The sequence below is a fragment of the Dasypus novemcinctus genome, chromosome 2 (assembly GCF_030445035.2).
Source record: "Dasypus novemcinctus isolate mDasNov1 chromosome 2, mDasNov1.1.hap2, whole genome shotgun sequence".
Lineage (NCBI taxonomy): Eukaryota > Metazoa > Chordata > Mammalia > Cingulata > Dasypodidae > Dasypus > Dasypus novemcinctus.
This window is the reverse complement of record NC_080674.1, coordinates 184,552,887-184,570,512: the sequence shown is the minus strand read 5'-3', so window position 1 is coordinate 184,570,512 and position 17,626 is coordinate 184,552,887. Positions and strand designations below refer to the sequence as shown.

At 46.0% G+C, this 17,626-nt stretch overlaps 1 protein-coding gene across 1 annotated transcript in view; it reads right to left on the bottom strand.

The window, feature by feature from the left end:
* Positions 1–17,232, bottom strand: part of NSG2 (neuronal vesicle trafficking associated 2) — a 65,712-nt gene extending 48,480 nt beyond the window's left edge. The window contains exons 1-2 of the mRNA XM_004472305.4: positions 17,001–17,232; positions 15,959–16,109 (exon numbers count right to left, since the gene is read on the bottom strand). Coding sequence (XP_004472362.1) covers positions 15,959–16,087 — 129 coding nt within the window. The 5' untranslated portion in view covers positions 16,088–16,109; positions 17,001–17,232. The remainder of the gene's footprint in view (positions 1–15,958; positions 16,110–17,000) is intronic.
* Between the last annotated feature and the right edge of the window lie 394 nt (positions 17,233–17,626).

Below are 17,626 nucleotides of genomic sequence, written 5' to 3'. Positions count from 1 at the left end.
ATGAGGAGAAGCTAGGATGAGAAGAAAGGCAGTGCACAAAGGAGGAACCCAGATGGGCCCTAATGAGATCCCACCCACTGCATCACCTCTTGTTTGAAGATAGTCCCACTCTGGACTCTGAAGTTTTGGGGGCAAATACATTCTCTTTGGGCCTTAATACAATTTAGATTGAGTTTTCCATTACTTGAAGCCAAATGCTTTCACTCTGATATAAATGTGTTCCAAGTAAACCCAAGAAAATGACTTGAAAAGCTATAAGAATTAGTAAAATGTCCAAATACTAAATAATCATACCAAAATTAATATATTTCCTACATGTCAGCAAAAATGAATGCAAAAATATCATGGGTCCACCAAAAGATATATACAAGAATATCATAGCAGAATTTTGTCATAATAACCCAAAATTGAGAACCATCCAAATATCCATCAATAAGAGAATAGATAAATTCTGGTTTATTCATAAAATAGAATATTGCAGCAATACTACACACACATATACAAATGAATCTCATTGAACAAATGAAATCAGTCCCAAAAAGGATTCTTCCTAATATGTGGGATTTCATTTATATTTCATTTATATAAGTTCAAAAAAGGTAAAACTAATCAATGATCATGGAATTTTCATCAAAATGGTTGGGACTGGGGAGTACTGATTGGGAAAGGGCACAAGGGAATCTTCTGATGTACAAGAATTATTCTATATTTGGATGTAGGTGGTGGTTGTGTAAGAGTATACTTATACAAAAGTGCATCAAAGTGTATTTTATGCATTTTACTGTCTGTAAGTTCTACCTCAATTTTAAAAATAAAAAACTGATATTATAGGATATAAAGATACAAATGCAGTAACAAGTGGGGGAAAGGGCTGGAGCTGAGTTTATGCAGAGTTGGGGCCATGGTCCTTTCTCCAAATCCATGTTCTGCTTTGCTCTGAGCCCCTACGAAATGCTGCTTATGCCCAGAGTGATTTTCTAATGAAAACAGTGAACTTGGTGCAGTCGCTTGGAGCTATGTACCCCAGGAAAATATGTTCTTAATCTTATCCATACTTGTGGATGTGAACACAGTGCAAATAGGACCTTTCAATGCTGTTACTTCCATTGAGGTATGGTCCAGCTGAATCAGATGGTTGTCTAGTAATCAGATTATTATTGGAGGCCTATAGAGAAGGCCACAGAGAGAGAGCAGCCAGAAGCTGAAAGTCAATGGAAGAGCCCAAAAAAGAAGGAAGAGGCTTCCATGTGCATTGCCATGTGGCAGAAAAGCCAAGGACCCAGGATTGCCAGTAGCCAGCCCAAGAACCAGTCTTTGGGAGAAAGCATCGCCTTGTTGACCTCTATTTTTGATTTCTCATTTCCAAACCATTAGCCAAGAAATTCTCATTGTTTAAGCCAACCCATTGCATACTATTTGCTTTAGCAGCTTAGAAACAAAAACACTTGGTTTCAGGGCCTCACTCCTCAAACCACAAGTTCAAACACAGGCTAACAAGCAGGTGGGTACCTGACACCATGTCAGCCCTCAGTCATCGTCTCTCTTCAGCTAAGCCACATTTTCTCCAAAAGCAACCAGGGTTGAAAAGTTGCAACCCAACTCACAGAGCTAGAGTCTGAAATGTAAACATTATGTTTACATTTATGTTTACAGGAGACAGAAAAGGAGTAGTGGGTGGTGAGCTGATGCTCATATGGGCAATATCTACGACAAGGTGGAAGGGTGTAGTTGGGCAGTGGATGAGGGTGACACTGGTACAGTGATGTGACTGGGTTCAATGGTGCTGGTTTGTGAGGGAGGGAGGGTGGGGGGTGAGGTTGGACTGTCATGGCACGGGGGGGAAGGTCAGGGGAAGGACCAGGTGAGCTCTGGGAATTTGCAGGTCTGTGGTTAAAACTGCAATGTTGGGAATGTTCCTTTGGAAAATATGGCAGGGGAGGGTTACTGGTGTAAGCTGTTGGATGTGGGGTGGGGTATGCAAGATAGGACGGACCTGGGGTAGGCTTCTATGGAATATGTAAATGTTCACCTTGTCATAGTGTGTTATATTAGTGGGTGGAAATCCACACAATAAACAAGAAAATATTACACTCCCATCCTGGGAAGTCCTGCTATGTTCCCAATTAGAGGGACAAGAATCCCTAGAGAACGTAGGCAGTGCCTAACAAAAGAAAACAGACCAATATGTCAACCCCTCAGTATTATCGCAAGTAACTATGAAACTTGATTCTTCAGAAATTGAAACCTAGTGATTGCCATAGGTTCTGAGGCGAGGGGAAAGGAAAACAGAAGAGATGGAACACAGGGCATTTTAGGGCATTAGAATTGTTCTGTGTGATCTTGCAATAATGGACACAGGCCATTTTAAATTTCATCAAAACCTATAAAAGTGTATGGTCTAAAATGTAAACCATAATGTAAACCACTGACCGTGGTTAGTAGCAATTCCTCGATATTTTATACCGATTTTAACAAATGCACTGTCTGGATATAAAATGTTATTAATAGGGGTGAATGGAAAAGAGGAAGGGCGTTGGGTATATGGGAATCCCCTATATTCTCTACATGACTTTTTTGTAACCTAAAGCTTCTTTGAAGATAAAAAAAAAAAAAATAGGACACTGGGGGAATACATGAAAGAAAATGTCACTGTACATACAAGACAATAGATCTTACACTGATGAAAGACAATGTCTAAAAATTTTTAAAATTTATTTCAATTAAAATTTTTATTTTATTTGTTGTTTTTAAAACTCTTATTATTTCATTTTCTTATTCATTTTATTTGGTTATTTTGTTGGCTTCATATTTGGAGACGTTTTGCATTACGAAAGTGTCACAACTGTGGCAGGGGAGGATCTCTGGTGCAGGGCCTCCGAGATGGTTTGACGCATGGGGAGGGGCTCACCTGGGGCATGCTTCCCAGGCATATGAATATGTTCAAGTGTTCATGGGGCATTGTCTCTGTGGGTGGAAATCCACATAATAACCAAAAGAATATTGAATTCCCATCCTGGGGAGTTCTGCTACATTCTCTAATAGGACAGCCAGAATCCCCCAAGTACAAGGGCAGTGCCTAGTAAAGGAAGACCAACCTTTATGCCTTAGCTCTTGATATTGATGATTGTACTTAGGAACTTTTTCTTGTGAAATTGAAACTTAGTCTAGTGTTATATATTGCTGTATTAGTCATGGTTCTCTAGGGAAACAGAATCAACAAGAGATATCTATCAATAGTATGCAATTTTATAAGAGTCTCTCATGTGACCAGGGGAGGCACAAGTCCAGGTTCCGCAGGCAGGCTGCAATCTGGGACTCCAATGAAAGTCCAATGAAGGCTCTTGATGAGTTCTGGGATACATTAGCTGTCCAAAGATGAGCTGGGAAATTCTCACTCAATGCTTGAATTACTTCCCCTTTTAAGGCATTCAACTGATTGGATAAAGCATCACTCATTGCTGATGGCAATCTCCCTGATTGATGTAATTATAATCAGCCATCTATAATTTACCACTGTAGTAAAGTCAGTGATGACTTAAGTGCATAAATGCCCTTGTATTACAGTTAGCCCAGTGCTTGCCTGACCAAACAATTGGGCACAATTGCACAATTACCTGGCCAAGTTGACACAATAGCCTAACCATCACAATTGCCTAAGAGTTATCTCCTGAAAGCTTCCTTGTTGCTCAAATGTGGCCTCTCTCTAAGCCAACCTCAGCAATCAGCACAAAAACACACTACCTCTCCGCCACCCTACTCCAGTGTGGGACATGACTCCCAGGGATGAGCCTCCCTGGCACAGAGGGATTATTACCAAGTACCAATTAGAAATGCATCTGGAAAAAGACCTTGACTGAAAGGGAGAAATGGTATATACAAAAGAGTCATTATGGCTAAGAGATTTCAAAGTGAGTCAGGAGGTCACTCCAGAGATTACACTTATGCATATCTCAGCAGGCTCTCATTGCCACAGTAAACAATGCCTCATACAGGGGGGCTCTTGAGGGCTCTATAGACATCTAGAAACTGTAAGCAGGACAGACAGCTTAGGAATTCAGCACCCTGTCAGTGGGCCTTACTTTGGAATTTATGCTCCCCAAAGTAAAATAGATAGATGCATTTATAGTTTCCCTACACATGGCTCTTCTGCCCCTTTTATTTGAACTTATAATTAGCCAGCTACTTGATAAATATATGTCCCAGAGACTTAAATCTTTGGTCCATCCATGTGCCATTTGAGCCCTGAATCTCAGCAGAGTTGCAACATCTACTCTCCAGTTCATTGGACTCGCCCAGGACAACTAATAAGGAGATGATGATGGACAACATCCATCCATCCATGCCTGTAATTGCAAGGAAGATAGTTCCACCCATCTGCCCCATAGGATCTAAGTCACCTCTTAATCAGAAATAGAGTAGACATCACCATCCCAAAATCCTCAAGATTGGGGAATGAAAAACGGAGTAAAATAAACTTACTCTTCTAGCAGTAGAAGAACTTTTATCTTTGATATAAAGGCAGTGGCCACCAGAGGTTCTGAGGGGAGGGAGAGGGTAGAATAGGTATAACATGGAGGCATTTTGGGGACATTTGATTTGTCCTGCATGACATTGCAATGCCAGATATAGGCCATTATATATTTTGTCATAACCTACAAAATTGTGCAGGAACAGAGTATAACCTACAATGAAAACTATAGTTCACGGTTAGTGGCAATGCTTCAATATGTGTTCATCAATTGTAACAAATGTACCACACTAATGAAGGATGTTGTTAATGAGGGAAAGTGTGAGAGAGGGAAGGGGTGGGGCATATGGGAAAACCCTAAATTTTTTATGTAACATTTATGTAATCTAAAGCTTCTTTAAAAATAAAAATATTAATTAAAAAAAATTTTTTTAAGTTGCAACCCTACATAATATATGCCTTCATCCCCAAACAAGTGTTAGCTCTTTAGAACCTCATCTCGGCAGCGGACTTGGCCCAGTGGTTAGGGCGTCCGTCTACCACATGGGAGGTCCGCAGTTCAAACCCTGGACCTCCTCTACCTGGGTGGAGCTGGCCCATGTGCAGTGCTGATGTGCGCAGGGAGTGCCGTGCCACGCAGGGGTGTTCCCCGCATAGGGGAGCCCCACGCGCAAGGAGTGCGCCCGTGAGGAAAGCCGCCCAGCGCGAAAGAAAGTGCAGCCTGCCCAGGAATGGCGCCGCCCACACTTCCCGTGCCGCTGACGACAACAGAAGCGGACAAAGAAACAAGACAAGATGCAGCAAAATAGACACAGAGAACAGACAACCAGGGGTGAGGTGGGGAATTAAATAAATAAATAAATCTTTTTTAAAAAATAAAATAAAATTTAAAAAATAGAACCTCATCTCCATTTCAAAAGACTGTCTTTGCTTACTTCTCTGGAACAAATGGACAGCCCTCTGCCCTCCCCGACTTCAACCTCTTTGAGGTAGTCCTCAGACTGACTCTCTCCCTCCTTTTTGAAATGCTGTCCTCCCTTGGGTCCATGGAAGTCTCTGTCTTGGGTTCTCTTCCTAACGCCATGGCCAGACTCCCTCAGCGTCTTTTTCAGGCTCCTCTTCTGTCCTAACCTTCAATTTTGAAGTTTCTCAGGGCTAGGTCACAGATGCTCTCCTTTCCTTCTACACCTGATTCTGAGTGTTCTCATTCACTCCTGTCCATCTTTATTCTCAAATTTATATCTCCAGTTCAGACCATGCCCAACACTCAGATTACCCTACTTGACGGTTGTCCTTGGATCTGTGTACCTTAACGTAACTCATCCACAGCAAAGCTCTCAAGTGCCCTGACCCACCTCCTCTCCCAGCTCCCTTCCCTCAATGCTTTCTTCCCCATGGAATTCCCATCTCAGAAGACAGCAGCAGCATCCACGCCACTGTGTATGTCAAATCAAATACATTCAGGCTATCATCATCTCTCTGCGGACATTTGCTCAGGCCAGCCTCTTTGTTTCCACTCTTGCCTACCCACACCCAGGAAAGAGCTTTCTAGACCAAAGGAACAGCATATACCAACAAGCATACAGAAGACACTCAGGAGTCTGGCATCTTGAGAAACCACAAATAGTTCTGAGAACAGAGAATGGGGCCGTTGAGGAGAGGGGTGGCAGGAGATGAAGCTGGAGGGGCTCCAAACGGCATGTTAAGCATCTTTAACTTGAGGACAATGAGGAGCTGAGGAAGAATTACAAGCAAAAGAGAAGATGCAGAGGAGTGGGGAGATGCAGAGAGCAGGAAAAATACAGACCAACCAAGGTACTGGAATCAACTGGATATTAGGAGTTTCAGGATGCTTTGGTGTTCTGTCTATGGAATGAGGCCAGAAACTTTTCCACAAAAATGATACAGTAACAGTTACCTTTTTTGTACTGTTAAGGGAAAAGCATAAGAAATGCTAGCCAATTGTGATTAATTGTACCCTCAAGGAATCAACTTACACAAACAGAGAGAAAGAGAAATTTGCAAAGAAAGGCTTTACTCTGGAAATTCTTCTTTTTCCAGCAGTTAAAAAAAATGGAGCAAAACAGAGCCTTGAGTTCCTTGATTAATAGTAGAAATGGAGAAAAAAATAAGAGAGAAGGGAGAAACATTGTTTCCATGCTGCTTATTATCAAAAATGGGGTTTTATAAATATTTGGAAAAAATGGAACTCCAGGTTTTCATGTATCATTGTAGATTTGGGCAAACTAATAAATGTATTTTCTTTTCATATTTACACATTGGTCCCCCATTCTTCTGTCTGCTGCTGATATGAAGAATATAATTCAACATAATTGGCATTGTGAAAACGACATAAATTATTCATCCCCAAAGGACCCCACGCCTGGATATAATTCTCTCTTCGCTGGCAAGGCCAGATAATGCATGGTGGTTCAGATGGCACAAAGTACAGATCATAAAAATTTAAAATACGGCTTCCCTGGATTATCAATAATGAAGAGGTTCCCACATGGAGAGGCCCCAGGATTGACAGGAACAATAAATAAAAGTGCAGAAGGGCTGGCAGGGAGCAAGGCAGTCTTTTCACGAGCTGGACTAGCACAGGCCAAAAATAGCTCTATGCTGTACACTTCTGCTCCTCCCCGCAGAAAAGAGACTTTCGAGCCTGGTGATCCTCTGGACACCTACTGTGTGCGAGATGCTGAGCTGGGTGCCCTACTTCTGCGGACTCATTCAATTCCCGTCATTCTCCTACAACAGCCTCTCCAGTCCTCACCGATCTTGAAAACAGTTACAATCGTGCCCCATTTTTCAGATGAGGAGCTTTCAACTCAGATGGTTGTGACTGGCCTGTGAGCAAATGACTCGCAAGTGAGTGAGCCAGTATTCAAATTCAGGATTGCCATGCTCTTCCCTATCTACCATGTTAAAAAAAAAATTAAGAAAGGCTCCATTTATTGAGCACCCACTGTGTGCCCGGCACTGCGCCAAAAATGTTACCTCCTCAATCCTCAGAATCACTGTTAGGTAGGGATGATGATCTTCATTGTACAGAGGAGGAGACAGAATCAGAGAGAACAGAAATGACTTCACAACCACAAAGAGGCAGAACCAAGGCTTGAACCTAAACTTCTGGCTCAGATACAGGTGATGCCCACAAGTAAGGCCATTATTCTAGAATCGTAACACCCAAACTCTGAGCCTATGCACCTGGTACATAACAGGGCCCCACAAAAACTCAGGAGTGAATGAATAAATTAGTGGGTCCTGTTTCTTAGGAGAGAAGGCCAAGTTGACCCAGATGGGGTCTGAGTCCTTCCTTGGCGACCTTCCCCAAGGTGTCCCCTTCACTCCCCACCCCACACTCCATCTCTTTGGGTTTGAGTCTTTCCCTGGCCCCGTGAAGCCTGACATTGGGCCCAGAACACAGGGAACAGTGTCAGTGCTCAAGGGCCCTGCGTGGCAGTGATTTCCATCCCTCTCGATTCACAGATGGAAAGACTGGGGCCCAGAGAGGGGAAGGATTTTCTCCAGGTCACACGGCAATATTGGGTCAGAAGCAAGATCCAATCCAGAGTTCTTTTCCACACCATCAAGTCTCTTTTCCTTGCTGGGCCTTTGCTTTCTCAGATGCAAAATGGAAGGCTGATCAGGATGGCTTCAAATGAGCCATGTGCCCCATAAGAATATGTCTCTCCACCTATGGGGCAAGATGGGGCACTCTCCATGGGGGCCTCTGCAGGGGGCTCTGGCTCCTCCTGCTCTGAGCAGACCTTAGCTGTCTGGGCTGGCATATGACAAGGAAGGGCCAGGGCTCTGCCACCCCGGACGTCTTCCATGGTCCAGAGGCTCGACTTGCGTTGCTGCCTGGGATCAGCCCCTACGCTCTTGGGAAGCAGGGGTCCTGAGACTTAAATGATGATGATAATAATAATAAGCACTTTGTATTAAGTATTTTGTGTGTGCCAGGCACTGCACTAAAATATTTGACACGTATTTTCTCATTTCATCCTTACAACAATTCTCGGAGGGAAATAGTATTGTCTTCATCTTAATGACAAGGAAACTGAAGGTGAGAGTGGTCAATAAACTTGCCCGGGGTCACACAGCAAGTAGGTGGTAGAGTTAGGATTCAAACCCAGACTGCACCGCTCTACCGCCTCCCTGTACATACACAGATGCTAGCTCGCTCCACAACGGTCTCTCTGTGTGTGGACATCAGCACATCACTTTAGCCCCCTGAGATTCCTTCACCATCTGTGGACAGGGGGTGAAGTTTGAAAATTATAAAATTTGGTACATGTCCATGGTAAAAAAAAAGGACAAACATAAAATAAATGTCTTCAAATGGGCCCCACCCACCCCATCCTTACCTCCCCCAAAACATTTAACAGTTACTTGTGGGTCCTTCCAAAAATGTTTTATGTATCATAAGCATAAAACAAACACACATATGTGTGTATGTGCTTCCAGAAATGGGATCACTCCACACCACTCTTTTTAGAGTTGTCCTTTTTTTAGCTCAAGCAATGTGCCTTTTGCTTCTTTCCACGCTAGCACATACAGATTCGCCTCATTCTTGTAATGATTGCTAGGTAGTTCACATCCATTCACCATAGTTTATTCAATCAGCCCCCTCTCACAGAACATTCTAGTTCCAGTTTGTTTATACATTTGAGAGACTATACCAATAGAATAACTTCCTACCAGCAGAATCACTGGTTTATTCAGTTTAAATTTTATAAACCTTGCCAAAATATCTTTGGGGAAAAAAGCATCAGATTGTGTACCCAACAAGTGTGTATTGAAAAGGTCCATTTGTCCCCTGATATTATCAACACTAAACATTATCAAACTTCTTTTCCCACAATCTGATAGGTTTTAAAAAGTCACATTTTGTTGAAAGTTTTTAAATTATGAAGAATTTTCAATATGGGTATTTTCGTCTGCTAATTGGTCATTTTATATCTCTTTGCTTCAATTGCTTGGTCAGAGTCTGTGCCCCAATTCGGGGTGATTTATGGTCTCTCCTTCGGGAGTCTCTGAAGCGCGAAGGAGAGCCATGCGCCTGGACCCTGCAGAGCTGGGCATTTCTGACACTCCTTGGGGACAGGCTGGTGTTTCTCTGAGCCTGTGGTCTCAAGGAGAAAAATAAACCCTCCGGGGAGGACAGGAGGACATGCCTGGGTGAAGGGCGCCGGGGCTGGGTGACAGTATCGTGTCTCAGAGTCCCGCGGACTCTCTTTGCCCAGCGTCCTTCCAGGACTACCACGTGGAGCATCTGGCCCCCACCTCCTTGCACCCCTCCCTGGAAACCTCATTCTTCTCAGCCTGCTTCACTTTCACAGTCTTCTTCACAAAAGAAACCGTTAGCACGTCTGGATGTCCAGCCAAAGAAAGGAAAGGATATTGATTAGCTCCCTTTGGGGGCCAGGCTCCAGGCTGGGCTCATTAGGAAGTTTTCGCATTTTTTCCCTCATAGTGACCCTGTGAAGTTAATTGTACACTCATTTTGGAAAACAACAACAACAACAATAAAACTGAAGCCCAGAGATGCTAAGCAACATACTTACAGTCACACACTAAATAAATAGCTTGAGGGAGATTGGAACCCAGGTCTCTAGAGCTATAAAATGCATATGGTCTAGCATACAAAATCAGAAGCATCATCAATAACTGGTCTTTAGATATCTGTGCCCCTCTCCTGCCAGAAGCAGGTGAGTCAGTTTCCCCTGGGACAACATAGAGACTTAATAATCAGGAGAAAGGAAAGCAGCCTTTGCCCAGAGCCTGGCAGCTGCTTTGCCAAGCACCTGGGGCTTTGCCAAGGCAGGGCAGTGCCTCTCGTGGCTGGCTTCCTGCTGAGCTGCCTTCCCTTAGCTGGCATCTCCCAGGCACTCCTGGGTGTCTCCCTTGGCCGCACTGTTTCCTTTGGGTGTGCCCGAGGACACGCATTTCACCTCTAAGAGCCTGTTCCTGCACCTATAGAATAGGAGCAACGGAACCTCACAGAGTGGCTGTGATGACATTTGGGTTGTTGTGGTTACTTAGAGAAACCGAAGGCAGGGAGGCCCCAGGAGCACGTTCCAGAATTTGATATCTGCAGATCAACGCTCCAGCTTCTCAAGCACTTGCTCCTACCACCCGATGGCTTAAGATTCAGCTCTTTTCCCACCAGCTGTCGAGCAGAGAAATCGAGCCCAGTCTGAAGCGAGGCAAGGGAGAGGGGACCTCCCCCAGGGGGCCGGCACTCACCACTGTCCCGCACGTGCCAGCACTAAGGAAGGAGAGCTGAACGGAGGCAGGGTGCTCAGGGCCATGGGCAAACAGAACCGAGAGAATTTTCCCTCGCTCCTCACATCCAGCCTGGCGCTGGGTCCTGTTCTTCTCTAAGCCATCCACCCACGGCCCCATGCCCATTGGCCTAGTCCGAGCCACCAGCATCACTTCTCAGAACATGACAGTGGACTTCTAGCTGGTCTCGCTGCTTCCGCTCTTTTCTCGACTCCCACCACTCCTGGAGCAGGCTGTGAGAACCAGGCGCCTCTGTTTGGGGGGAGCTGCCTCTGGTGCCACAGGGAGGACTGATTGGAAGGACGGAGGAAGTGGAGGCCAGGGGGCACCAGGCACAAGGCGGGGCCTGCCTTCTGTCCCTAGGCTGCCAGAGCGATCTTCTTGAAAGTACTCTCCTGCATTAAACTGTTTTTAAAAAGTTGCAGGAAGCCCTCCATGAACTGGTGTGCTTCTGGTCCCCTCCGACCCCTCTCATGTCCCGTGCTCCGGCCAAGCCTATTTGGCTGTTTCTCTAATTCATAGTCTCTACCTGGCACAAGGTCTGCCCACTTGCTAGGCTCTCTGCCCCCGCTCCCAACCCTAAACCCTCCTCCTGCTTCCCCAAAGAGGCCTCCCCTGACCACCCTCCCATCATAATTAGGTTCTCCAAAGTCGTATCTTTTCCTACATTAAAGCACCTTGTTCTTCCTTCGCAGCCCTTCTCGCAGTTTGCAGGTGTGTGTCATGACCTGTCTGAAGTCCCTCTTCCCCGGAAGCTCCTCGAAGGCAGTGGCCGTGCCTGTCTTTGCTTGGCTGTACATCCACAGCCTAGCACCGTGCCTGGTGTGGAGAGGGTGCCCACAAGAGCTACTTCATGACCGGCTGAGTGAGGGAGGGAGTGGACACCTTCCAGTGCAACAAGGACAAACACAGTTACGGGTGGTCAGGGAAGGTGCCCAGGAGAGTTCCCGCCTGAGCCGGGTTTAGGAAGATGAGCAATGTCTTATCAGCAGGCAAAGGGGTGGGAAGGGCATCCTGGGCCAAAAGATGGCAAGTGCAAGGATAGAGAGGCAGGAAACATCCTGGAGAGTGTGGCAAGTTCTAGGTCAGGGTTCTCAGCCTCTGCTCTATTGACATCCTGGGCCTGCTAACTCTTCATCGTGGGGGGCCGTCCTGTTCCTTGCGGGATGTTTAGCAGCATCTGCGGCCTCTACCCACTAGATGCCAGTAGCACACGGTTTACCTCTCAGTTGTGACAACCAAAAATGTCTCCAGACATTGCTAAATGCCCCCTGGAGGACAAAGTCAAGCCCCTCCCCAGGTGAAAACACCTGCTTAGGTAGATCTGATATGTGAGTTTGCGACGTACAAAGTGGAGTGGTTGGAATGGAAGCCAGAGGGCCAGATAATGAAGGCTCTGGAATGCCGAGGTGGGGATCTGAGGACCGTCTCCTGTGGGGATGAGGGGCTGAAAAGAGGTTTCCACAGAAGAGTGACCTGCTCACGACTCCACGGAATCTACCTCAGGGGCAGGGTGGAGGCTGACGAGTGAACGAGAGAAGAGGCAGGAGACCAGCCATGAGGCCAGGCCAGTCGCCTCTCCCCAGGGAGGCAACAGTCTCCACAGCGTGGGGCAGGGAGGGAGATCTGGAGGCTGAGAAGTTCCCTGTCTGAGGGAGAGTTCCAGAAAGGGCCAACATGGCTGCGGCCATGGCTGAGGGAAGGGAGAGTCTGAGGAAGGACTCTCCCAGGGCGGGTGGCTTCTCCACACTGCAGGCAGCACAGGGCAAAGGAGGACGTTGGGCAGCAGGTGCAACCGGGTTCCAAACCTGGGTCTTCTACTCTGTCTGTGAAGCTGGGGCAAGGCCGTCCATTCATCTGAGCCTCGGTTTCCCCGTCAGAGAAACAGGTTCATTAATACCTACCTCCTGGGGCTACTGGAAAGTTTAACTGAAATGCAGCTCTCAAGCACCCTGCGTGGCCCATCCCTAACTCAGAGAAAGTACTTTAGGCATGTGGGTCCCCTCCATTTCACTTGCTGAAGGTTTTCTCCCAATATGCACATTCCATACAAGAGAGGATTTAGTGAACCCATCTAAAGATGACTGTCAGGATTACACACCAAACACATTCTATATTTTATATTTTCAAGACAAAGAACTATGATTTAATGTCAGGGCCAAATTATACTTCTTTCTGATAGCTGCCTTAGCTTCAAAGACTTACCATCTGACTGGAGCACAGCCAAAGAGCTGACTACATCGTGTCAGGGCTCATTTCTCCTTCTCTAGAATCTGTGATGTGAGACCTGGCATTATCATCCCCACTTTACACATGGGGAAGCCGGGGCCTTGGCGCTCTCCCAAAGTGCTCAGCCAAGGTAAGCTCATAAAAGGCGGAGCGAGGATTTGAACCCTACGGCGGTGGCTGCCGAGCCTGGGCTGGTAACTGCAGCATGAACATTTAGAGGACTTTGGGCTCCTTGAGGGGAGTTCACTGTTAACTGGTCTGTCCTAATGTCAGGAACAAAAATTAGTTTACTCTCATCAAGATCATAAAACCTAAACGCTGCCAGAGAAAACAGCTCCTACAGTTCCTGACTCGGAGAAGAGAAAACAAAGGCTCAGGGGAGGAAGCGTGGCTTGATGGCGTCACACACTGGGTTAGCCACCAAGCCAATGCCATGGACTCCCAGGCCAGCTCTCTCCACGCTGCCTGGGTTCTGCATCCAGAATCCACTGCTGAACAACTACGTGCTTTGGGCAAGTTGCTATCTTACTTTCAGCCTGAGTTATCTCATCTTTAAAATTTGGGTGAAAGTAGCAACTCCCTTACTAGTGCTATTAACTGTTGAAAGGATGAAATACATTGTGTGTGTGTGTGTGTGTGTGTGTGTGTACATATGGCTAGAATAGCATCTAGTATTTAGGAGGCACTCAAAAGTGATAACTGTTATTCTATCATGGATAGTTCTGTGTTAGGCACTTTATATTTGAGGCCACATCTAATTTTTTCCTGACCTCTGCAAGGCAGGTATGAGCATCCCCATTTCACAGAGTGGGAAACGGAGGTCCACCTTGTGGGGGAAAAAAAACTGTCATGAACACCAAAGGGTGCCACTGTGGGGAAGTACCCCTGTGGGCATGGCCCTGGAGGGACTTGCAGCCAAACAGGGGCCTGATGCACCTTTCAGGATGAATTGGTTTCCCCCTTCCTTGCCTGCAGGCACCCCCCCTGAGCGCCAAAGTATTTATTCTTCAGGCTTCGGGACAACCTGGCTGTCTCCTGTCTCAGGGACAGGAGGAAGCCCCTAGAGGCCAGTGGGAAGAGTAAGGAGAGTCAGAGGCCATGGTATCATCTGAAATGGCCAGCGGGGAGAGTCGGCCTCACCACAGTCCCTTGCCATTGTGCACCCCTCAGGGACATGCAGATCTGGGAGGCTGTAGCTGTTGGCTAAGGGGTAAAGGTTCTTCCTGGACCCTCATGAACCTCTAGAGAACATCCCTTCCTCTTCCGCCCTGCCCTTCACTTAAATCCTGCTTCAAAATCCCACTTATTCTTTCTGTGAGCTTGGATAATTCACCAAACTTCTCTGATCCTTCACACTTGTACCTATAAATTCGAGCAGAGTCTCTGACTCCCAGGGGTAATAAGCACCTAGCACAGTGGTCCTCAACTTTGACTGCACACAGGAGTTCACCTGGAGTGATTTAATTAATACCCCGGATCCGAACATAATTGGCCTGGGGTGTAGCCTAGATGTCAGGGTTTTTAAAAGCTCCCCTAGGTGATTCTAACATGCAGTCAGAAAACTGAGAACCTCTGCGATAACATGTAGCAGGTACTCAATTACCACTGTCTCTTCTCCTCCTCCTCCCACTTCTTCACTGTTAATTGCTTGTTTGAAATTTATTTTTAAAGAGCTTATCAGTGTCTCAGGATGGCTCAAGGATTCTTTCTTTCTGCCACCCCCTCACATGTTCCCATACTGACAGGCATGGCACTCTCAAACCAGATGACTCAACCTACTGCCAATCAGCCAGACCCTTTATCTAGCTTTGGCTTCTCTTCTATTGACTGGATGGAGCCAATTGGTTAAGGCACACAATGCCCTCTTGGAGATGCCAATGAGAAATCAAGCAGATGGAATGCTCCATTGTGTGCTTCAGCCAGGGAACTCCATCATTTGCCTCCAAATCTATACCTGACTGTACAAAAGCTGGTATAATTAAACCCCAAGTCTTCTTAGACAGATTTTAAATGATAACATTGTTCCCACCTTTCCAGGGGATAAAACTGCCCTCTGCCTTTGTGTAAATGCCCACCTTCCTTCATGGCTCCTGCCATGTCAGCTGCACCATCAGACAGCTATTCATTGCCAGCCACACCTCCCCCAAAGACACTACTCCAGCCACCTCTTCCCCCAAGCTCTCCACACCTCCATGGCTCGGCACATATGAGCCTTTTACCTTTAACACCTTCCTTCCCATGGTCTACCTGGAAGGTTTTCACTCACCTGTAAAAGCCCAACTCAAATGTTCCTTCTCTGCAGCTTACCCAACTTGGCCCCTCAGTCTCCCTCTCCAAATCCTCCCCACCCCAGCAGAATTGAGCTAACCCCTGTGCTCTCACAGTCTCTGTAATCCCCAGATTTTGCTTTTACCATAATGCATTATATCCATTTGTTATAAACTAATTAACGCATTTGCATTATATTTTATTTTTATACTGGTCAGGGATCTTGCTATTTGTGTTTTTACTTAATCAGCTCCTAGCACAGGAACAGGGCCTTCATAGGTACAAACTAAATGCTTGTTGGACTGAATCCAATTCTCTGTCCTCAAATCTATACCTGTAAATTTTTTAAACCTCCCCCCCAAATAATCAAGACAGGTTTTCTCTGTCACCATCTAGAAGCTTATTGGCATTCTACCTGCTGTGATAAAGCTTAAAAATCGAAGACTAATTTTCTTGACTATGTATGTATATATGAACCAAACCAAAACAAAACAAAAAACACAAAATACACTTACCACAAATCTGAAATAACACAAGAAATGTTATGCCTCTGGAAGGAGTATAATTACAAGGGAACATGTTTGGCTCATGAGGGAATGAAAGGAATTTGGGTGGGGGAGTGGGGAGGGGGAATTCTTGTTGTTTTATTTTTCTGAGTGGAGGGAGTTTGGGGAGTGATAAGAAGAACACCTGCTTTACCTTTTCGGGAGCAGGCAGCTGCAAGTGGTTAACCTCCAAGGGTGTGATGAGAGGGACGGTCTGGAAGCCATCCTCCACCGAAGGGGGCTTGGCTCCCTTCTCACTGGGGTTACTGTTCAGCTTCACCATCCTTACGCCTTTCTTCCCAGACCTAAGGCAAGCAGTGGGATTCTGGTTACAGCAGAAGGTGAGGCAGGGAAAAGAGGGCTGACGACAGAGAAAACAGTGCTGTCTTCAACAACTCCAGTGGGGTGGCTTTCAATCTAGAGATCGTCATCGATCTTCCGGTAGATTTCCTGACATGATTCCCATTGTCCAGTAAAACTTCTTTAATCATCAGAATATGCCACCTGCCTGCAGGGTTCAAGAGCCCACAAATTTGGGAAACTCAAGGAAAATCCCAGACCTATGCAAAAAAATATAAGCTTAAAAAATTACCCCAGACACGAAACTAAAGTATTCATATAATCTCATGGAAAAGCTTATTTTTAGTGCAAAAAAAAAAAAAAAAACCCATCCTGCTACTCTAGATCAGACTGCAGTATGATAAATTTCACCTTATCACTTAGGTTGTTGTTTTATTATATTGCCCCCTCCAAAAAACCCTCCCCCCAAGAAATAAAATGTTAAATATATTATGTGTACCTCTTGACACAATATTTACATTTGTAAATGGGATCCAGTTTCCTAAAACAAAAGATAAAAGACTGGCTTGAACTCCATCCTGTTATTCAGCCATGGAATGCCTCCATTTCCTGAATAGCGGAGGGACATATTTTTTTGGTTCCAAGGAAAGTTAGCGACCCCCGTATTGCAAGATTGCCAACCAAATAAACAAATGACATTTATTCCTCTCCAGTTCTCTTGGAAGTCAAATAGTGCTCCCACTCCACCCCCAAAAGCCCAGCACAACTGAATGTCTCTTGCAGGTGGAACGATACTAGAAAAACAGGGCTGTTGTGCCGGTGAAAGGGGCGATAAGAGGTTGGAGGATATTGGAGCGGGGGGCGGGGGGGAGTAGCAAAAACAAATGCCTACTTACTGTGTTGCACTCTTGGGGGGGTCAGAGCGAATTCAAGCCAATTTGAAGAGGAGAGCCGAGGGTCCACCCTCCTCAAGCCCGAGCCTGTGGTGCTGAAAGGACAGCGCCTTGCTAGTATCTGGATTAGGAGCTTCTGAGAGCGAAAAGCGAGCGGGGAAGAGCTGCTGGCAGCTGCCTGCCTGCTCGCTTGCTCGCGCCCCCTCCCACCGGGGAACGGGCTCCCACACCATCTGTCATCTGGCACCACCTGCTGTTTCTCATGCATGGCCACAACCACTGCACGGGGCGCCACCGCTTCAAGAAAGGGGGGCAATAACTGAGCGGGTGGGAGGGGTTCTAGCCCCCAAAATTAATACACACCATAGAGCAAGCAATCCGTATTAGTTTCTGAAGGCTCTTGTAACAAATTCCCACAACTTAAACATCAATTTATTTTCTCTCAGTTCTGGAGACCAGAAGTCCTAAATCAAGGTGTCAGCAGGGTTGATTCCCTCTGGAGGTTCTGAGGAAGGCCTGTTCTAAGCTTCTCCTGGTTTCTGGGGATTGCCCGCAATCCTTGGCATTCCTTGGTTTGTGGCAGCCTAACTCCAAGCTCTGCCTCTGTTTTCACACAGCTGTCTCCCCTG